The sequence below is a fragment of the Topomyia yanbarensis genome, chromosome 2 (genome assembly GCF_030247195.1).
Source record: "Topomyia yanbarensis strain Yona2022 chromosome 2, ASM3024719v1, whole genome shotgun sequence".
In the NCBI taxonomy this organism is placed as follows: Eukaryota; Metazoa; Arthropoda; class Insecta; order Diptera; family Culicidae; genus Topomyia; species Topomyia yanbarensis.
This window is the reverse complement of record NC_080671.1, coordinates 196,484,724-196,501,896: the sequence shown is the minus strand read 5'-3', so window position 1 is coordinate 196,501,896 and position 17,173 is coordinate 196,484,724. Positions and strand designations below refer to the sequence as shown.

General features: G+C 36.9%; 1 protein-coding gene across 5 annotated transcripts in view; it reads left to right on the top strand.

Annotated features, from left to right (window-relative positions):
* LOC131682572 (semaphorin-1A) overlaps positions 1–17,173 on the top strand; it is a 531,458-nt gene that overhangs the window by 437,176 nt on the left and 77,109 nt on the right. For all 5 annotated transcript variants that reach the window (XM_058964157.1, XM_058964152.1, XM_058964153.1 and 2 more), the window contains exons 6-8: positions 3,953–4,057; positions 13,931–14,019; positions 14,241–14,382. In XM_058964157.1, the coding sequence (XP_058820140.1) occupies positions 3,953–4,057; positions 13,931–14,019; positions 14,241–14,382 (336 nt within the window). The remainder of the gene's footprint in view (positions 1–3,952; positions 4,058–13,930; positions 14,020–14,240; positions 14,383–17,173) is intronic.

The window sequence follows — 17,173 nt, the reverse complement described above, 5'->3', positions numbered from 1 at the left end:
CTCCTCGACTTGGAAATCGTTGGACGTCTACTCTTGGAACGCTCGTATGTGTGGCTCTGTGTGACTGAAAATATTTTTTTTTCGTGCACAATGAATGTATAAAGCAATCCTAACAATCCTATAAAGCAATTGTTGCCTTGCCTTCAAAATCGTAAAACAAAATAACTTTCGTTTTGAGTGCTTTACACCAGACGCTCCCCTTAAGCAGTGTTTTAGTTGGCGACATTTTTTATTTACTTATTGGTTTATTCAACCATGTAACGTAAGGCAGCTGCCTGTTTTAATGCTACACTTTGCTTAAATTCAGTATTTATGATTATATCATAAATTGCCTGTCTCATCTGCAATTGTAGTGTGTAATTCTAACGGGGATCCCTTCCGAGAACCTAGCTCTACAGCTCCAGTAGGACATCTCTCGAAAAAAATACATCAAAACTCTAGTTTATATTATTCAAAAGATATTCGTCGCTGTTGTGCTATCTTATGACAAACGCCATTTTGGGGTAAACTGATTTAGATATGCCACATCACCTGTCTAAAAAATCTCTACAAAGTGGCGTTTTCAGAACTTTTACATTCTGCTTGGTTACTGAGATACATATAGCGATAAACGTGCTGAGAAAATTTTAAATTTTTGCTTCAAATTAATTTGTCTGAGGATTGGCTCAAGTTATCTGTAAAAATCTGTAAATGCATCTCACCGATTGTTTATATACCAAATAAAGCCAAAGATATAAATAAAAATTAATAATTGATAATTTTTTTCTATGGAAAATTTCCCATGCACGATTATGACACGCCATACAAATTTTGTCACCTATGACACGTGTGAGTACGACTTTTGTTTAAATTTATAATAAAAACTCGCAATATAGTCAACCGATCTTCGTAACACTTAAGAGATTATTTCAGAATAGATAGAAGCATCAATTGTCTTCTTTGAATTGTTTATACCATTTATAAGTTTCAAGATATTCAAACTTTAAAAATCGTTTTTCTCGAAATGTGCTAAATGGCGCTTGTCATAAGATAGCACAACAGCGATGATATGGGATTTTGCCTGGGGCGAAGAATAGAATCGTGTTTCAATTTGCTTTAATTTTCGCCACTTTTTAAAATTGTTTAAACTTAATGAAATACAGGTAGCAGATAGTTCGTTGACATGTATTCCTGCAATGCTCAAAATCATTACTATCGAATGTTCTAACGCCATAAAATTTATATAACTTTACCTGTGATTAAAAATCATCTCCATTTTAGTTTTCAGAAAAGCAGGTGTTCTACAAGTATTACTCTATTTACGATTAAAAATGCGTTATGAAATATTATTGTTTCAATTAGGGCAGTTTGCACATTTTAGTCATCTTAGTTTGTTTTTCAAAATTAGTCGAAATCAAAAGTTCAGATCGTAAAGCAGATAGAATTATTAGTAATTATTCTACAAGGGGGTTGAAAATTGGGGAGGGCGAAGAATGATACTTCCACCCTATCTCTTTACCCTACATTTTGTCTGTTCCAGCATCCGATTGACTTGAAATGATTATGAAGCGCTGGCATTTTTTATCCGAACTTGATTGTACAAAACCCACAGACATTCCACGGCAAGATGGCTCAGATGTAAACTCATTCCAACCCGTACCTTTGGGGATCAGCTATAGAACCCTAAAACAATAGCTAAAAAAGTTCATACAAATAGCAAGCAAATCCCAGGTCGTATAACCGCTTCTATCCCTGGCGTTTTTCACATTGAAAGTAAATTTAGCTCCATTTCTGGAAACCACATAAAGGCTGCCATTTTTACTGTTGTAGCTTGAATAAAAATCAAACAAACGGGACAAACTTTTTCCTGTAAATAGCAGTGAAACCAACCCAACTTGTCGGTCTTATATTGCGTAAATTCGATTCACAAGTACAAAAGTCGACTTTTATATTAACAACTATTTATTTAAACAATATTAGTGTATAATGTCAGTAATTAGTTGAACTATTTGTCTACAAAAATCAGCCTATGCTTTAGATCTATCTAAGAAACTGGCATTTTTGGCAACGGCTCTGAATTGGATGCAAAGCTCTACTACTACTCTCACAATTATTTTTTCGTTCCGAATTCATTCAACCAATCCGTTCGTTAGCTCGTAACAGCATTTCTTCCGTTCGTCAGCCGCTTGAAATGTCTAGAATCATTTCCTTTTTTTATTGCCACTAGCATTTATCGCTTTTCCAACGAACGTTATAAACGTTAGTAAGAAAAAGAACGAAAAAAAGGATTTTCATCCACACTAACCGGCATCGTTTTATTTTCACCGCTCCTCTGTTGTAGAAGAGGACACAGACGAACGAGAATCGCTATAGTTAACACCAGGTGAATGACTGACAAAGCGGCTGCCTCCAGTCTAAGTGTTGCACAAAGACAGCTCGTCAAGCAAAAGAGGATCATAGTGGCAGTTTTTTTGTTCTAGTCTCGCTCTCCCATGCTAGTCTTCTAGGTAGCAGGACATATAGGACGTCTATCGTCAGCTCCTACGAGTGACTACAATAAATATCCGCACAATCACGATGATCCACGGTAGGCTGATGCTGGACCGCGACGGTAGATGCGCTAGCCGGGTTGAATACTAGCCATTGGTCAGTGGTCGGCATATTCGAGCAGAAATTAAAAATACTTTCTTTTTTTATCCAACCGCTTACCACTACACCGGGCGTATATATGAGCAGGGTCGGAATCATTGCTTATTCTGACTTTTATATTTTATTATTATCATTAAATATCGTTGTTGCAGCTGCCGATTGACCTGGTTACCAACATGATGGAGACGCCTGGTTGTTCATTTTTTTGTGCATGTGCTGACCTAGAATTTTATACTAAACAATCCATATCTGGCAAAAGTTTGTTGGACTGTATGCTTCCTTCACTGATATTATAAAAAACTTTAAAGAGAAATGAAATAAAATGATATTTCGCTGAAAGGATTCGTTCATCCACAATTAATTTCCTCTTCACTATGGCCAAATATATTTCGAATTCAATTTATGTAGGTGCTGTACGAGCTACATAAAAATTTTAGCTACAGAGAATTTCTTTCTCTAATGTATTGAGAAAATCATAAAAAACAGAATGGATCAAAAAATAAAAATCCAGCCTGTATAATTGTAATCTACTTAAGATTGTTAAATTTTTATTAAATAAGATCATTTTTGGTAGCCAATGCAGTTTAGCTTGAAAACAAATATAGTTTGTTCAAATATACTGTCAATGAAAATATTTTTGTGGAAGGGCGTAGATGGTAAGTTTATTGCCTCATATGCAAGTCACCTGAGATCAATTCCCAATCCCGAACATAGATTTAAAGTTTTTTCTATCCCAAAAAAGAAGCGGAATACCCTAGGGTCAAAACCTCTGTAATCAGAATAAAAATGATTCTGTTTTTTTATAAATTACCAAACACATCAATTTCAAGCAATTACTTCAAACCAATGTTATGATTATCACTAAAAAATTAAATATCATTTGATTAGATGGAGGTGTCTGCTAAGGCGAAGGCTGATAAATGACAACGACAATATGTCAACGATTCATATTTTTATGGTTAACAAAACATTAACCTGTTTCTTGAAATCCATTTGAATTGACCTTTTATTCGATGAATGCAAAGCTTGTACATCGTCATATTGGATCGGGAATGAAACTTATATCTTTTTATGAAAGCAACTGAGAAGACTGAAGTATTTGGCAAAAAACAACTTCAATAATCGATTTCGGAATAAATTGGTTTCGGTTAGCGGTTACTGTATAAAAACACTGTGCTTCTCTGGCTTTTTGACTATCACGTATAGCAAAATCACATTCCTTACCCTCTTACCGAAAGAAAAAGATGAAAGCCGTTTCCCATTCCTACTTATCGTGCTGCTCTCATCCCGTGAACTTATATTTGCTTCTTTTTTCTATTTCCAGATAACGAACTCTACTCCGGCACGGTGGCTGACTTCAGCGGTCTTGACCCAATTATCTACCGGGAGCCGCTGCAAACCGAGCAGTACGACAGTTTGAGCCTGAACGGTAATAAAAATGTCACTAATTTATGCGTTCGAGTTTCCCGCCGTTCTTTCTTTTTTTTTCACCCACGCACTTCGACAAAACAGTCTGGTCGTACATATATTACGAGGAAGAATCGTAGCTTTCCTTCCCGGGGATGCCACGTTGATTATCGTACCGCACGATGCGAGGCATAATTTTGCTTCTTTAAGGGGAGCCTAAATTATATTATATTCAGTGGGAGTATATTCGTGAGCTTTCAGCAGAATGAGAATGATCTTCTCCTAGGGGCTGCTGGTACGGACGGTGTTCAGTCGTGACTCCTTCATTTCAGGCTACCTGCTTTTGCTGGATCAAAAAATTTGTTCCTTGCAGCGTTGCGCCTCATTTTGGTTTTTATGAACTAAGATTATTATCCTAGCATAGAAATAAGTGTGGGTAATAAAGCATGTCTTGCAGACGCCTGTATTGGGCATGATTTTAATTGCTTTAATAGTGCAGAGGATTTTGTTCTGTATGAACGTTAAATTCGAGCATTTGCTAGGGCTTAAAACAGTTTTGTTTAGATCACACCACATGTGGGGTGATAGTAATTGGATATTGACAAGTAGTAAATGACCACCATTACTGGGTCGAAATGGTTTCCTTGTGGGATGCCGAATATGTATAGCGAGAAATGGAGCAGATAAATAGTCCTTAATGTTGATTCAAAGTTATCTTCCAACAAGACAAGAACGAAATCATCGAAGCAACGGTCTCTGGATACCGAGTTTGTCCAGCTTAGCTGTTGCGACAACATGGTGGATTATGTCTAAAACAGTGGACAGATTCGTGTAAATCGAGATACAGTTCGTCAGTGCATCCATCATGAAGGCACGAAGATTGGTCACTAGAGTGGGACAGGATTATATGAAAAAAAATAAAATTTCGTTCCGAGTAACGTTCTCGGTCCCATTCAGGTACCAGAACGACTCTGCAAATTTTAAGCTCGATCGGTGGGACTATATTTACTGTTTAAAGTTTGCATGGGATTTCGCATGGGAAAATCGACTTTTGCAAAATAATTCTTTCACGAGTCGCCCGTTATCTCTTAAAAATAAATAAATGTCTGATTTTTATAACAAATTTGCCAAGAAAATAAAGTCTCGAATATCGCGAAATGAATTGATACTTGTGGAAAAAGTTATGAAGCAAAAATCCATTGATGCCCTGAAGGTTGATGAAAATTTCAATTTTTATAGCATCGCTGCTGCTGACGGTAGAATTATATACAAAAAATTTAACTTACTCTTATTATGTACAAAGAAGTCTCAATTTATCTCCTAAAACTCTTGTGAAGTGGCCAAACAGTTCCGATAATTGATTTAGGCACATTAAGAGAAGAACAAAACAAAATTGCATACAGCTAAACAACCAGAAACTAGTGCTAGAAAAAATGAATATTTTATCAATCGTCAGAGCATCAATCGGTTTCTGCTTAAAAACTTTTTTCTCAAGCCTCAGATCGTTTCGTGGTCTTTGAGACTTTTTTTTGTTTGTTAAATTTCCTATAAAAGCCACATAACGATTTAACTTTTAGGAGGCAATGGGCGATTCCTGGAGGAATCATTTTCTGAAAGCTAGCTTTTCCCACGCAAAATCCTATGTGAACTTTAAACAGTGGGCGCAAAAATATAGTTTCAGGAATCGAGCTAAGAATGTGCACAGCTATTCTAGGACCCAAATAGTACCTAAAAGTTGCTCGGAGCAGGAATCTAATTCTTATCCCACCCTCTTGGTCACCTTGAATCATTTAAGATTTTGTTTGTAGTGTAATGTGCTCGTCGGAGAAAAGGATAGACGGGTAATTTATGGGACATAATCGTTGCGTCGTGCCTGTATGTTCTGTATGTTGAAAGTTCCTCTTGCATGGTCAATACAACTGTCTATGCTTTAGATTATTGATAATTTAATGTAAAAAACTACAAGGGACAGCCCTATGGGGTTGCACGGACTGCACTATGGTTCCAAAGCTGTATTTAGGAACACTAAACTGTTTGCGCCCAAACCGTAAGTTTTAGATATATAGTATCTTCCGCAAACTTTTTTAGAACTTCCTTGCCGTTTTTTTATATTAGTTGTATTTGGGTGGTCCTTATGGTTAGGGTGTTTAAAGTATCAACTTTTTAGATATGTAAAATTCAGCTACATAATGTACTACAAAGTTATAATTCAATCAAATTGAAGTATCTGTTCAAATGAAACTATATGGCTATCTCTAATGGGTCATGTGTTATGATTTTTGCAATATTTAATTTCTCGCAAATACTCTAGAGGTTTTTAGAACTTTTGCAAATGCATATTTTTGCCAAAAGAATAAAGTTTCTATCTCTTTTGTTTGCATAGTTACATGCGATTTTCAAAACAAAAATAATGTTCAAAGCTAATGTTCCAATATTGCAAATGGATTTTCATTCTTTTAATTTCATTTGAAAGATCGCAACTTTTCTAGTTTTTAGTGAAAAAATTGCGAGATCATTATTTCTTTAAAAACATAAATTAATTTTTTCCTTTTTTATTTCGACTATGTTAGTCACATTTTCTTTTTTACGTTTTAACGACATTCAATTAGCTAGAGATTACTGGGTAGGGAAAGTTATGAAACTTAGAGCCATAGTACTCAAGTGAGAGCAAGGATGTGAAGTAAACAGATCGGAAAACTAGAAGTGGCAGGGTCATTAGAACAGGCTTAATATCGTGCGGGCTTAATTTTTGCCTTCTGATAATGAGGGTCGAGCTTAGGCAGAATAACTACGAATCACCCGAGTTCACTATCATGTGTCCTTGATAAAGGTAGACGTATCTATCTTTACCGTGACAACCGGCCGGTTGTTATTCTGCCTAAGCTCGACCCTCATTATCAGAAGGCAAAAATTAAGCCCGCACGATATTAAGCCTGTTCTAATGACCCTGCCACTTCTAGTTTTCCGATCTGTTTACTTCACATCCTTGCTCTCACTTGAGTACTATGGCTCTAAGTTTCATAACTTTCCCTACCCAGTAATCTCTAGCTAATTGAATGTCGTTAAAACGTAAAAAAAACATAAATTAATTTTAAAAAATGATGTATTTTTCAACAGATATCGTTCATAACTTTTTAAATAGACGAGATAATAACTTTGTTACCTCAGCAAAAATATGTGTCATACAAAGTTCCAAAAGTGCTCCATACAAAGCATTTACGATAAATCAATGTATGAAATGACAAATGAAAAATAGTGATTTTATGGAAAATACACTGTACAGGCGAACGTGCGCTCGAGATTGTACTTAAAATGTGTGCTTGAATCGAACACAACAAGGGAGAGCATGTGTGATGTTCGTTTGTTTGGACACAGTAATTGTAGCACTCTTACCACTCATCATAAGCCTTCCGTGATGAATGATAAGTCCGCTGACTTTGACCCAATCTGTTCCTTAAATAGTCGATGATGACGTCATTCATAGCAGCGTAGCACGCTAGGTACATCATTCTGTCGTGCCAGACTGGGGAAGCGCTACATTCTGTGTGCAAATGTGTGGTATTTCGACTATGCCATTTATTCCTTTAATTTTTAATCAAAAATCTAATGTTTTATCTATTGGAATCTGTTCTTTGAACTATTTCAGAGTGACATGCGCAAAAAGTTCAAAAATTTATCATGAAATGGCTGAATTATAAACGTTTAAAATCTGACCGCTTTTCGTTACATACCATTTTGTAGGGTGCACTTTACCCCCATATCGAAAATAAAGACGTAGTCCTACGCCAAAAGCGGGTAATGAAACATCTGACCGAAGCGAAATACTAAGTTTTATTTAATACTGGATTTGCTAAATGTGTATGTGATTCTAGTGCTACATTGAATGCAATAGCGCTTTCAGACCATGTGTCTCAAGTTTGCGCTTGGTCCTCTGTGGATTAACACAGGCCATTAGGGAGACAAAAATCCAGTGTGCCTTCTTCTCATCGCACCGTCTGACATCGCATCAACATGCTTCTCACTCGTTCGACTATCAAAAATGTAATGAACACAAAAAAGTGTCATGTAATTAAACAGACGTAAACAGATTAAGAGTAACATACGATAAATATGATTAAGTGTCACATCACTGAGATAATATCAGCATTTCCTATTTTACTGCACGGGTTCCAAAATGGGGCATTTTATAATGGTAATAGAAAATATAAGAAAACATTTGAAGGATACAAATAAGCGTTGTGTTTCTCTTAATAATATCCGTATAATTGGTTGCGAAGTTAGTAGGAGACTAACAAAATTAACAATAGTAATTTAATCTTTAACCTTAAAATCGGTTAAAAAATAGTTTGTGAGAATCGGATATGTTCTTTTCTGGATTTTATACTAAATGTTTTTTTTATCCACCTCTTACAAAAGAGAGTCCCAGTCCGATTATTATACTTGAAATTTATATATGGTTTTTATATTTTAATATAATTGACGCTGGTTTTAAAAAGCATCCATCCTCCTATATTCCAATAGATACATCCTATATGTCAATAGATACCAATCTTCATTGATAGATGGGCAAACATTAATAGTTTAAAAATCTATCGCTGAAGTATAAAACTTTTCGATACATTAAATGCGAACAAAATATGGGAACAATTCATAGTTGTCCATTTTGATTTTTGTTTGTTCAAACTATCATCAGATTTTTGAGTTTCTCACTCTTAATGCTATCCACGAAAAAAATTCATCACAAGTCCTTCTCCGAACGACACTGAATAACCAAATTTATTTGAAAAACAGTTTAACGTGTAATGTTCATATTCTGAAAATTTAGTGAAATTTCTTTATATAGTTTGGTACACCTTGTGGCATTTTTTTCTATAAAATAACACAACCATTAAATTTCTATAAATAAACACAACCGTTAGCTAAGGAAACGTAAGAAAATTCATCTCGCACTTCGCAAGTTCTAAATTATCCCATAGCAAATTTAAAAACGACTCGGGTCAGTCAACTCCATGGTTGCGAGAGTGCCTGATAGTTATACCAGAGGTACATTTAATATAGCTGAAAAATATAAACAAACAATAATTGGTCAGTATTTTTTCATCTGGCATGCAATCTGCAGTTGTGGCAAACGAAGTCATATTTATGTTACAACCGGGATTATAAACCAGGGTAGAGAACTTACCACAAAGAATGCCTTCAAAAACGTCGACCACCTCTTTTAGACAAGACTGTGGTTCTTTGGTAACTATAGCATTCTAATGCCCTTTATATGCATTAGAGCTTCATAACTGATTCAATAACTTTGATGGAACGCGAAAAATATTATGGAACTCATGCCTCAATTCTGAATGTATTAGAATCGAAAATAAAGCAGGATGAAAATTTATCACGCGGATTGAATGAATAGAGCGAATGAATTTGTAGATTTGTTTGCAACTTGAAAATGGGTTACTAATGAAATTTTCGTTTTTGACGGTACACTACACGGTGCTACACTCATTCAAACTTGGGTGTAATCAATTCATCTCTTTTTGACACTACACCGGTGTTGCACCAAGAAAAAACGAAAACGCTATCGTCTGTTCACATGTTCGTGCATCGAAACCTTGGATTGTTATCAGGTTCTATTTGGTGATGAGTATAAATATTGATGAAAACTGGCTTCCCGAGCAGAGTCTGACAACAAATTGTAAACTAAACTTGATGTTGTGATGTTCGGCAAATGATTACTCAGGTTGTTGTCGTTTTGGTCGTTTTAACGGTTAAAAGATCAAGATGGAGAGCAGAAAAATTGTCCTATGACATCAAACAGAAAACTAATTCTGCTATCAATGAGAGTGAATTGAAAGCTCATTGAGATGTTGAAATTTTTTGTGATATCAAAATATGTATTCACTTTGATGTTTCACCAAAGAAATATAAACATAGAAAATTATTCTAAGAAACAAGGATAGCAAAATGAGATCGAAATTTGATGTCATTTTTAAAAAATCTAAAACTGATAGCAAAATAAGATTTCAATTTGATACTATTAACAAAATATGATTTCTACTTGTTGTAATTTTGGTGTTCGACTTTGCTCGGGTTCACTGTTTGTGGGTAACGTTGCTCGGTGACTGTCAATACCTTAGCTCCTTTGGTCCGCACTTCATTATGGTTCAACATGTTTTGAACATGCTGTTTCAAAAACGGCAAAAGCCTCGTTTTTGGAGAAACTGAGTTTTGAAAATCTCAAAGTTCATGGTGTCTTTGCTCTCGAATGGTTCACTACATTTGTCACAAGTATATATGGCCTGCCAAATCAGGTACATGGGAACAAATTTCGGCAGTTTCTTATACAATTTAATTTAGCGCTTCTAGCTGGAAAGGCATTGTTTATTTGCCCCCACGGCAGGACAAAGTTGAACGAATATTCAATTCAGTCTACAGACCAACCGCCAGTAGCTGATTTGTCTGGGCAAGTTCAACAACTTTTCGATGCTGTCACTTAGTTGATTAGCTGTTCCCTACCTCTTTACTTCCACCGTGCCCGGATAATGTGTACCAAGTGCGGCTGATGCAAAAAACACGATGAGAGTGTATTATCAAAATACTAGAGGACTAGGATCAAAGCTCGACGAAATATATATTTGGCTGTTATGGATGGAAAATATGACGTTTATGTTCCAATTGAAACCTGGTTGAATGATAAGATAAACTCTGTGCAGCTATTCGACGATTCATTAACTGTATATCAATTTGATCGCAGTGCTACTAACGGCCCCCTCTCGGTGGTAGTGTTCTTGTAGCTCTCGTCTCTTGTCGGATAGCGCAAGGAAGATTCTCTTCCATTGAGAGTGTCTGGGTGAAACTTAGCAGGTTAGTCTAATTTCCAATCATCAGTCCCGCAGCACGTTTTTCACCCTGCTTTGGAAATTTAACCGAAGTTCCGCAGACAGCTTCGTTACAAGGTCGAACCGGCTATAAACCTAATTTTCGCAAGACAGATTACTCCGCTCTTCCTTGCTCCCTAATGCGGATCAACTGGAACGTGTTGCAACCTTTTGCGAATGTTGGCCAAGCTGTAGCTCTCTACAACTGTTTACTTCAGGAATTTGTTGCAGCTTCAGTTCCAAAATAACAACCTGCCAGTAAACCACCATGATCTAATGTAACTCTCCGTAGACTAAACCGCTCGCGTAGTAAATCACTTCGTGCTTTTACAAATCTACATCCAAGCGATTTTTTCGCTCGGTAGTAACGATTACCGCAGTTATAACAAGTTTTTCTATAGACGCTACGTAAATCGAATACAACAGAATTTCCATCGGAATCCCAAGGGGTTTTAGTCGTTTGTTAACACTGAGGGGAACTTGTCTCCTAGTCCTATCTGAAATGTTTCTCGACAATGATGCAGCTCTCTCTGCTGAAGAAAAGTGCAGTTGTTCTGCACTGCACTTTTCGAGCGTCCTCTGAAGATTAAGCATCACTTGACACGATTTCCAACGCTGTTCCAGACGTCTCTTCTGACATTATCAGTGTGGATGTTTTGGCCATCGACGATGAAATGGTTCGTTCGGCTATCCAGGAGACAAAAGCGTCTTTCGATCCCGGTCCGAGTATTATGCCTGCTGCTGCATTCAAGAAATGCTCGGACATCTTGCCTGAACCACTCGCGCAACTTTTCAATATGTCGCTTCAGCAGCAAATGTTTCCAGGGCACTGGAAGTTTTTATTACAATTCCATTAAATTTCGGGGCGACACGCGTAATGTTGAAAATTACCGTGAAATTACGTCGCTTGGGGTTGAAGCAAAACTAATTGAGTAAGTGGTTAACGAAACACTATTTGCATCCTGGTGACACTATATTAGCACCTGTCAGCACGGTGTATATCCTGGCCATTCAGTGGAAATCAATCTAGTGACGATTTCTATGGATAAAATGTGCAAAAAGCTTTAAGTAGATGCGATATACACAAATTTGAAATCCGCATTCGAAAAAGTGTATCACGATATCCTGATTATAAAACTGCAAAATTTGGCTGCACAACTAGATTAGTAGCTTTAGATTAGTAGCTTCGATCGTATCTCGTTCATCGTCAAGTTACTGTTTGTATTGGAACTGCTGAGTCTGATTGCTTTTTGATCAGCTCTAGAGTTCTTCAAGGTAGTACATGATGATTTTGTGTATTCCCAAATGCAGTATCAGCTGTCATCATACTAAGAACACCATCCCTTTTGCTTATAATATTTCTGGAAATCAGCTACATCGTGTTGCCTACATTAAATATCTCGAGGTAATACTCGATTACAAATTAACTTACCACCGTTACTTCTCTGCTACAATCGACAAGGCCATCGACAACTGGGGTTCACGTTTAAGATATCGAGCGAATTTTGTGATCCTTTGTATTTTGAAGCTCTTTTCTGTTCATTAGTGCGTTCGATGGTAGAATTCGGCAATGTCCTTTGTAATCCTAACCGTGCTGTTTGGATCAATAGGATCTAAGGCGTTCATAGACGGTTTGTGAGATATGTTCTGCGTTTCTTGCCATGGAGTGATCCGCAAATCCTACCGCCGTACGTTTGTTAGGCCTGCACACTCTTGCTGAAAGGAGAATGACAGCGCATACAGTCTTTGTGGCCAAAATACTGGTGGATGAATACAACATTCCTGAACTACAAGCACAAAGGCACCTCTATGCGCCATCGCGTACTCTTCGCAGGTACAGGTTAGTGCTGTATTTTATAGTTTTATTTGGTGGGAGTCTTTATGCGATAATGTGTCGGAAGTCTGATGTGCGATAATAATTACCTAGAGATATTCGAGTCAGCGGTTTCGAGCGGTTCTGCCCATCGAAGTAATTCTTCCCCCTGTTACCCCGGAACCGGAGTTTTGCGTCGTATCTATCCAAAAAACTCTTGGCAATCACCCGAACAATCAATTAATAAAAGTAATAAAACCTCGAAATGCACCTAAATTGCCCTACATTTGCTACATTGCCACTATTATTGTCATCTACATGAATTCGACCACATGTTAAAATATGCAGAGAAAAACTGCACCAAATAAATCTCCAACAAACCTGTCTATGTATTTTCATCTATTTGATAGAAAAAATAAAAAAATAGTTATGGTAACAAATATGAAAAAATGCTATACAAGAAAAATCTTGTTACGTTAAAAGAAAAGGGTTGGTATAATGGGTACTTTTCTTGCGCTTTGACCGTTTTATTCCAACACCCATGCATTGACAGGTACATATATTTCGTTTACAATACAAATCAAGACGACATATCGTAACCGAAAACGCGTACCTGTCAGTACGAGTAAAGTTATATTGGAATTAAAAAGTTTTAAATAATCCTTTATTGGGATTAAGTGCTGATATTGAACATGCTTATCACGTATGTATTATTAGAGAGGTCATAAATTCTGCGAACCTAGCTACTGCATATGAAAGCACTGGTGCATATTTTTGTATAATTCAATATATGTCCCAACCAGGCGAATAATCTCACTTCGCTGCTGGTTATGAACAATTTAATAATCGAGTTATGCGCATTATTGTTCAATTACAACCGAATAGAAAAATGACAAAACGATAGTGCGTCTGCAGATATTTTAATCAATCATATCAATTAAGCTGCGAATTGTTCCCGTTGGGGAAATTAATATAATATGACATTAAAATAAACAGTCAGCGCAACAAACAAACACCAATCTCGTACTAAACAGTGTATCACTTAATCGGTGCCCGTCCCAAATCGAAACTGTCCCTAATCCACTGGCCGATTCCACCAAACAGTTCGCATTCGCATTCGCGTTACAATAATCGACAACTAAATGAATAATTAATGACCAAAGTGTGTGCAGGTGTCAACCGACCATTAACGCGTGCATTAATATTTCAGCTCCCAATTTCGTCGGATCGTTCACACAGGGTGACTTTGTCTATTTCTTTTTCCGCGAGACGGCCGTCGAGTTTATCAACTGTGGAAAGGTAAGCCCGCTAGTCCCAAGCGAAATAATTGATTTTTGTTTTCCACTTTTTACACCCTCTTTTAATCCTCTGTCATTAAGGATACATACTAGTGTTTGTTTTGTTACCTTTATTATTGTTTAGTTTATTACCGAGCTGTTGACTGATCGGGTCTATGTTTACAGATACCTAATTCTGATCCCCAATGCATAAATAATTATGTTCTTTATTTCTCTGTTCAGGCCGTCTTCAGTCGAGTCGCCCGTGTCTGCAAGTGGGACAAAGGTGGTCCCCATCGATTTAAGAACCGGTGGACTACATACCTGAAGTCTCGTCTCAACTGCTCAATGCCGGGCGATTTCCCGTTCTACTTTGACGAAATTCGTAAGTAATTTACAATCTATCATGCGTTCCCATCGACAAGTTTACAATGGAAGCGGATTAGTTGGTTGGAAAAATAATAATTTTATGTTATTCGGGATAAAATAGCAACATAATGGCAACAACATTTGTTTATTGTTTATGAAATGTTGAGAGAGTAATGCAAATAAATTAAACAATCGTTAGTGGAATGAATGAGAATACCTTAAGACTATCCGTGCGAAATAACCGCGAAACTAGATTTTGTCCCCAACTTTATCTTTTGTAATTTTGGCGAATCTTTATAATTTTTATGAAATCATGACAGATTTTTGTTCAATATGCCGAAATGATAAGACGTAAAGGCATATTTTTGTGCTTCGTATTCTCCTCATCAGAAGCTAAAAGTTGATCGGGCCGCTAGACGCGAAATCCAAAAATTATGTGTATGCTAGAACTAATTAGTCCAGTTTGGTACATAAGTTCTGATTTTTTTTACTGATGAGGTCCTAGCTCTATCGAAACTTGTTTGGCTAATACGCCAATGTGGCAATATGCTCCTTATTTTCTGTTCGTACGATTATTTAACATTAAATCTAGCGATGGGACTGATTTCGACGACTGTGTGGTTTACCAAATTTTTATGTTTAAAAATAAAATGCGGATTCAAAATCGCCACCAGATATTTCATGATACTGATACGTTCAATTTATACATCCAACAGACGGCTGTTTTAACCAATCAGGTCTTACTTCCGTCAAGATAAGATCACAGAGGACTTTTTCAAATTTATGCGCATGTTTTTTCTACTACATCAATAAGCAAGTGAAGTTGGAAAAATCTGCAATCTTCAATTGAACGTATGAAACGAAATAATCCAAGACCGCTCACGACGAAAGTTTTCAGCACAGGATATATTCAATTGAAGTTCAATTGAAAGATAAACGGTACTAAGTGGCTTCCTTGGAGTATTGCTGACTCAGGCGCAAATATGACCGCTCTGCGATCTCCAGTGATAACCACTATCTCTCGGTTTTTGATTGGAAACATTGGTTTTTTTCGAATGCAATATCACCTTATCGAAAGCGTTACAAAAGTTTGTGTAAATTATATCGGTTTGAACGGGACGTTCCATACTCCCTGTCATATAGGAAGGTAAACACAATCATTTAGACACTGTATAACACCTAAGGTTGAGATAAGTTGATTTTCACTTAGATACACTTAGAAACGAGCTCTATAAGTTTAGTGATGGCATTCAAAGATATAATTCCCCAATGGCTATTGATGTCTCTCTTACTTCCCCAATTGCCTTTTGATCCGTTCCGGTGAAGTACTGGAAAATGGGAAAATTTTGTATAGTGACCGGCAAAACCAGAGCTTCTGTGCTTGCTCCTCGAAACATCACTAGAGACCAGTCAGGCGTTTACTCAAGCTGTGTGACTGTTTGGATTTAGTGTCTAACTGGTGCCAATTTAGTGTTAGTTGGGATTTATCGTCTAACTGGTCCCATGCTGATGCTAATTACTAAAGAAATGAATTCGAATAGCAATTTTGATTTAAAATGGGTGCAAATGGATTCCGCCAAGCTCATTATAAATTGTCTCAACTACTTGCACAAACCATTTCATAAAAAAATATGCTTTTTAATAATTTCCACTCCCGGCCCAAAAATTTTAACTTTCGAAATTAATTCATGAAAATTATTCGTCTAGTAATTCTACTAAATATTCTAGAATGTAGACATGGAAGAGGCAAAGTTTCCTCGCATGAATTATCTGATGCTATCTTGCACTCTGTTCCCCCCTACCCCCATTAGTTATAATGTTCTCTTGACACCAAGCAGTAGAGTAACTTAATGGCACCCATCTTCTGCGCTTTGGAACTTTTTCGCTCTTCCGATGTCTGTGCTTCCGGAGTATGTACCAACCGACGCGTGTTCCTCACCTGCCTGAATGATTGGCACGGTATATTGCAGTTGTACCTACAAAATTTAGAGTGATGGGAACCGCTGCCGGTGGGTGCTTTGTGACAGTTGACTCATCTCAAGCATCTTAGTTTATTTTAGCTCAACTGTTCAAACAACCAATTAGGTATGTTTCAAGGGGATTACACAGTGAATGCGAGGTATGTGAGGGTGCAAAATTGTGCTAATTAATTTGACTTTAGATTTGTTGATGAGCTTATTCTAAAATCGTCATTATATGAAATGGATTATACCATGACTTTGTAATTCAAGTACATTTGAAAGAATAAATTTGTCCTATTTTGGTTTCTCATAACCCTGATTGATACTGATATTTAGTATGCTCTGTTACTGTAAATAGACATTCAATTAGCTAGAGATTACTAGGTAGTTAATTTATGAAAATTCAGAGCCATAGGGAGAGCAAGAATGTGGAATATTCAGATCGGACAACCAAAAATGGTAGGGTCATTAGGAATAGGCTTCAAATCTGACGGAATAATCTTTTGTCTTTTACTAGTAGGAGTCTTTCGCGTCTTCAATTCATACCAAATAAACAAAAATATTTACTCAAGCTTTCCTTTTGCGACTTGCCGGGCCTTTTGTTTGATTCTTTGCATCAAGTTTTGAGCAGCCTACTTGAACGCTTACCTTGAAATGCATCTAGCTGGCAACTAACTATCTTTCGCGTTTTCGTGAGGTTCTTGACGATTGCCCAATATTTTTCTATTGGATGGAGCTTTGGCGTGTTGGGAGGATTCATGTTTATGGGCACTACCTGGTCGTTGTTTGCAGCATACCGCGTCATGGCCGCAATGGCTAGATGCCATATCCAGCCAAAAAAAGAAA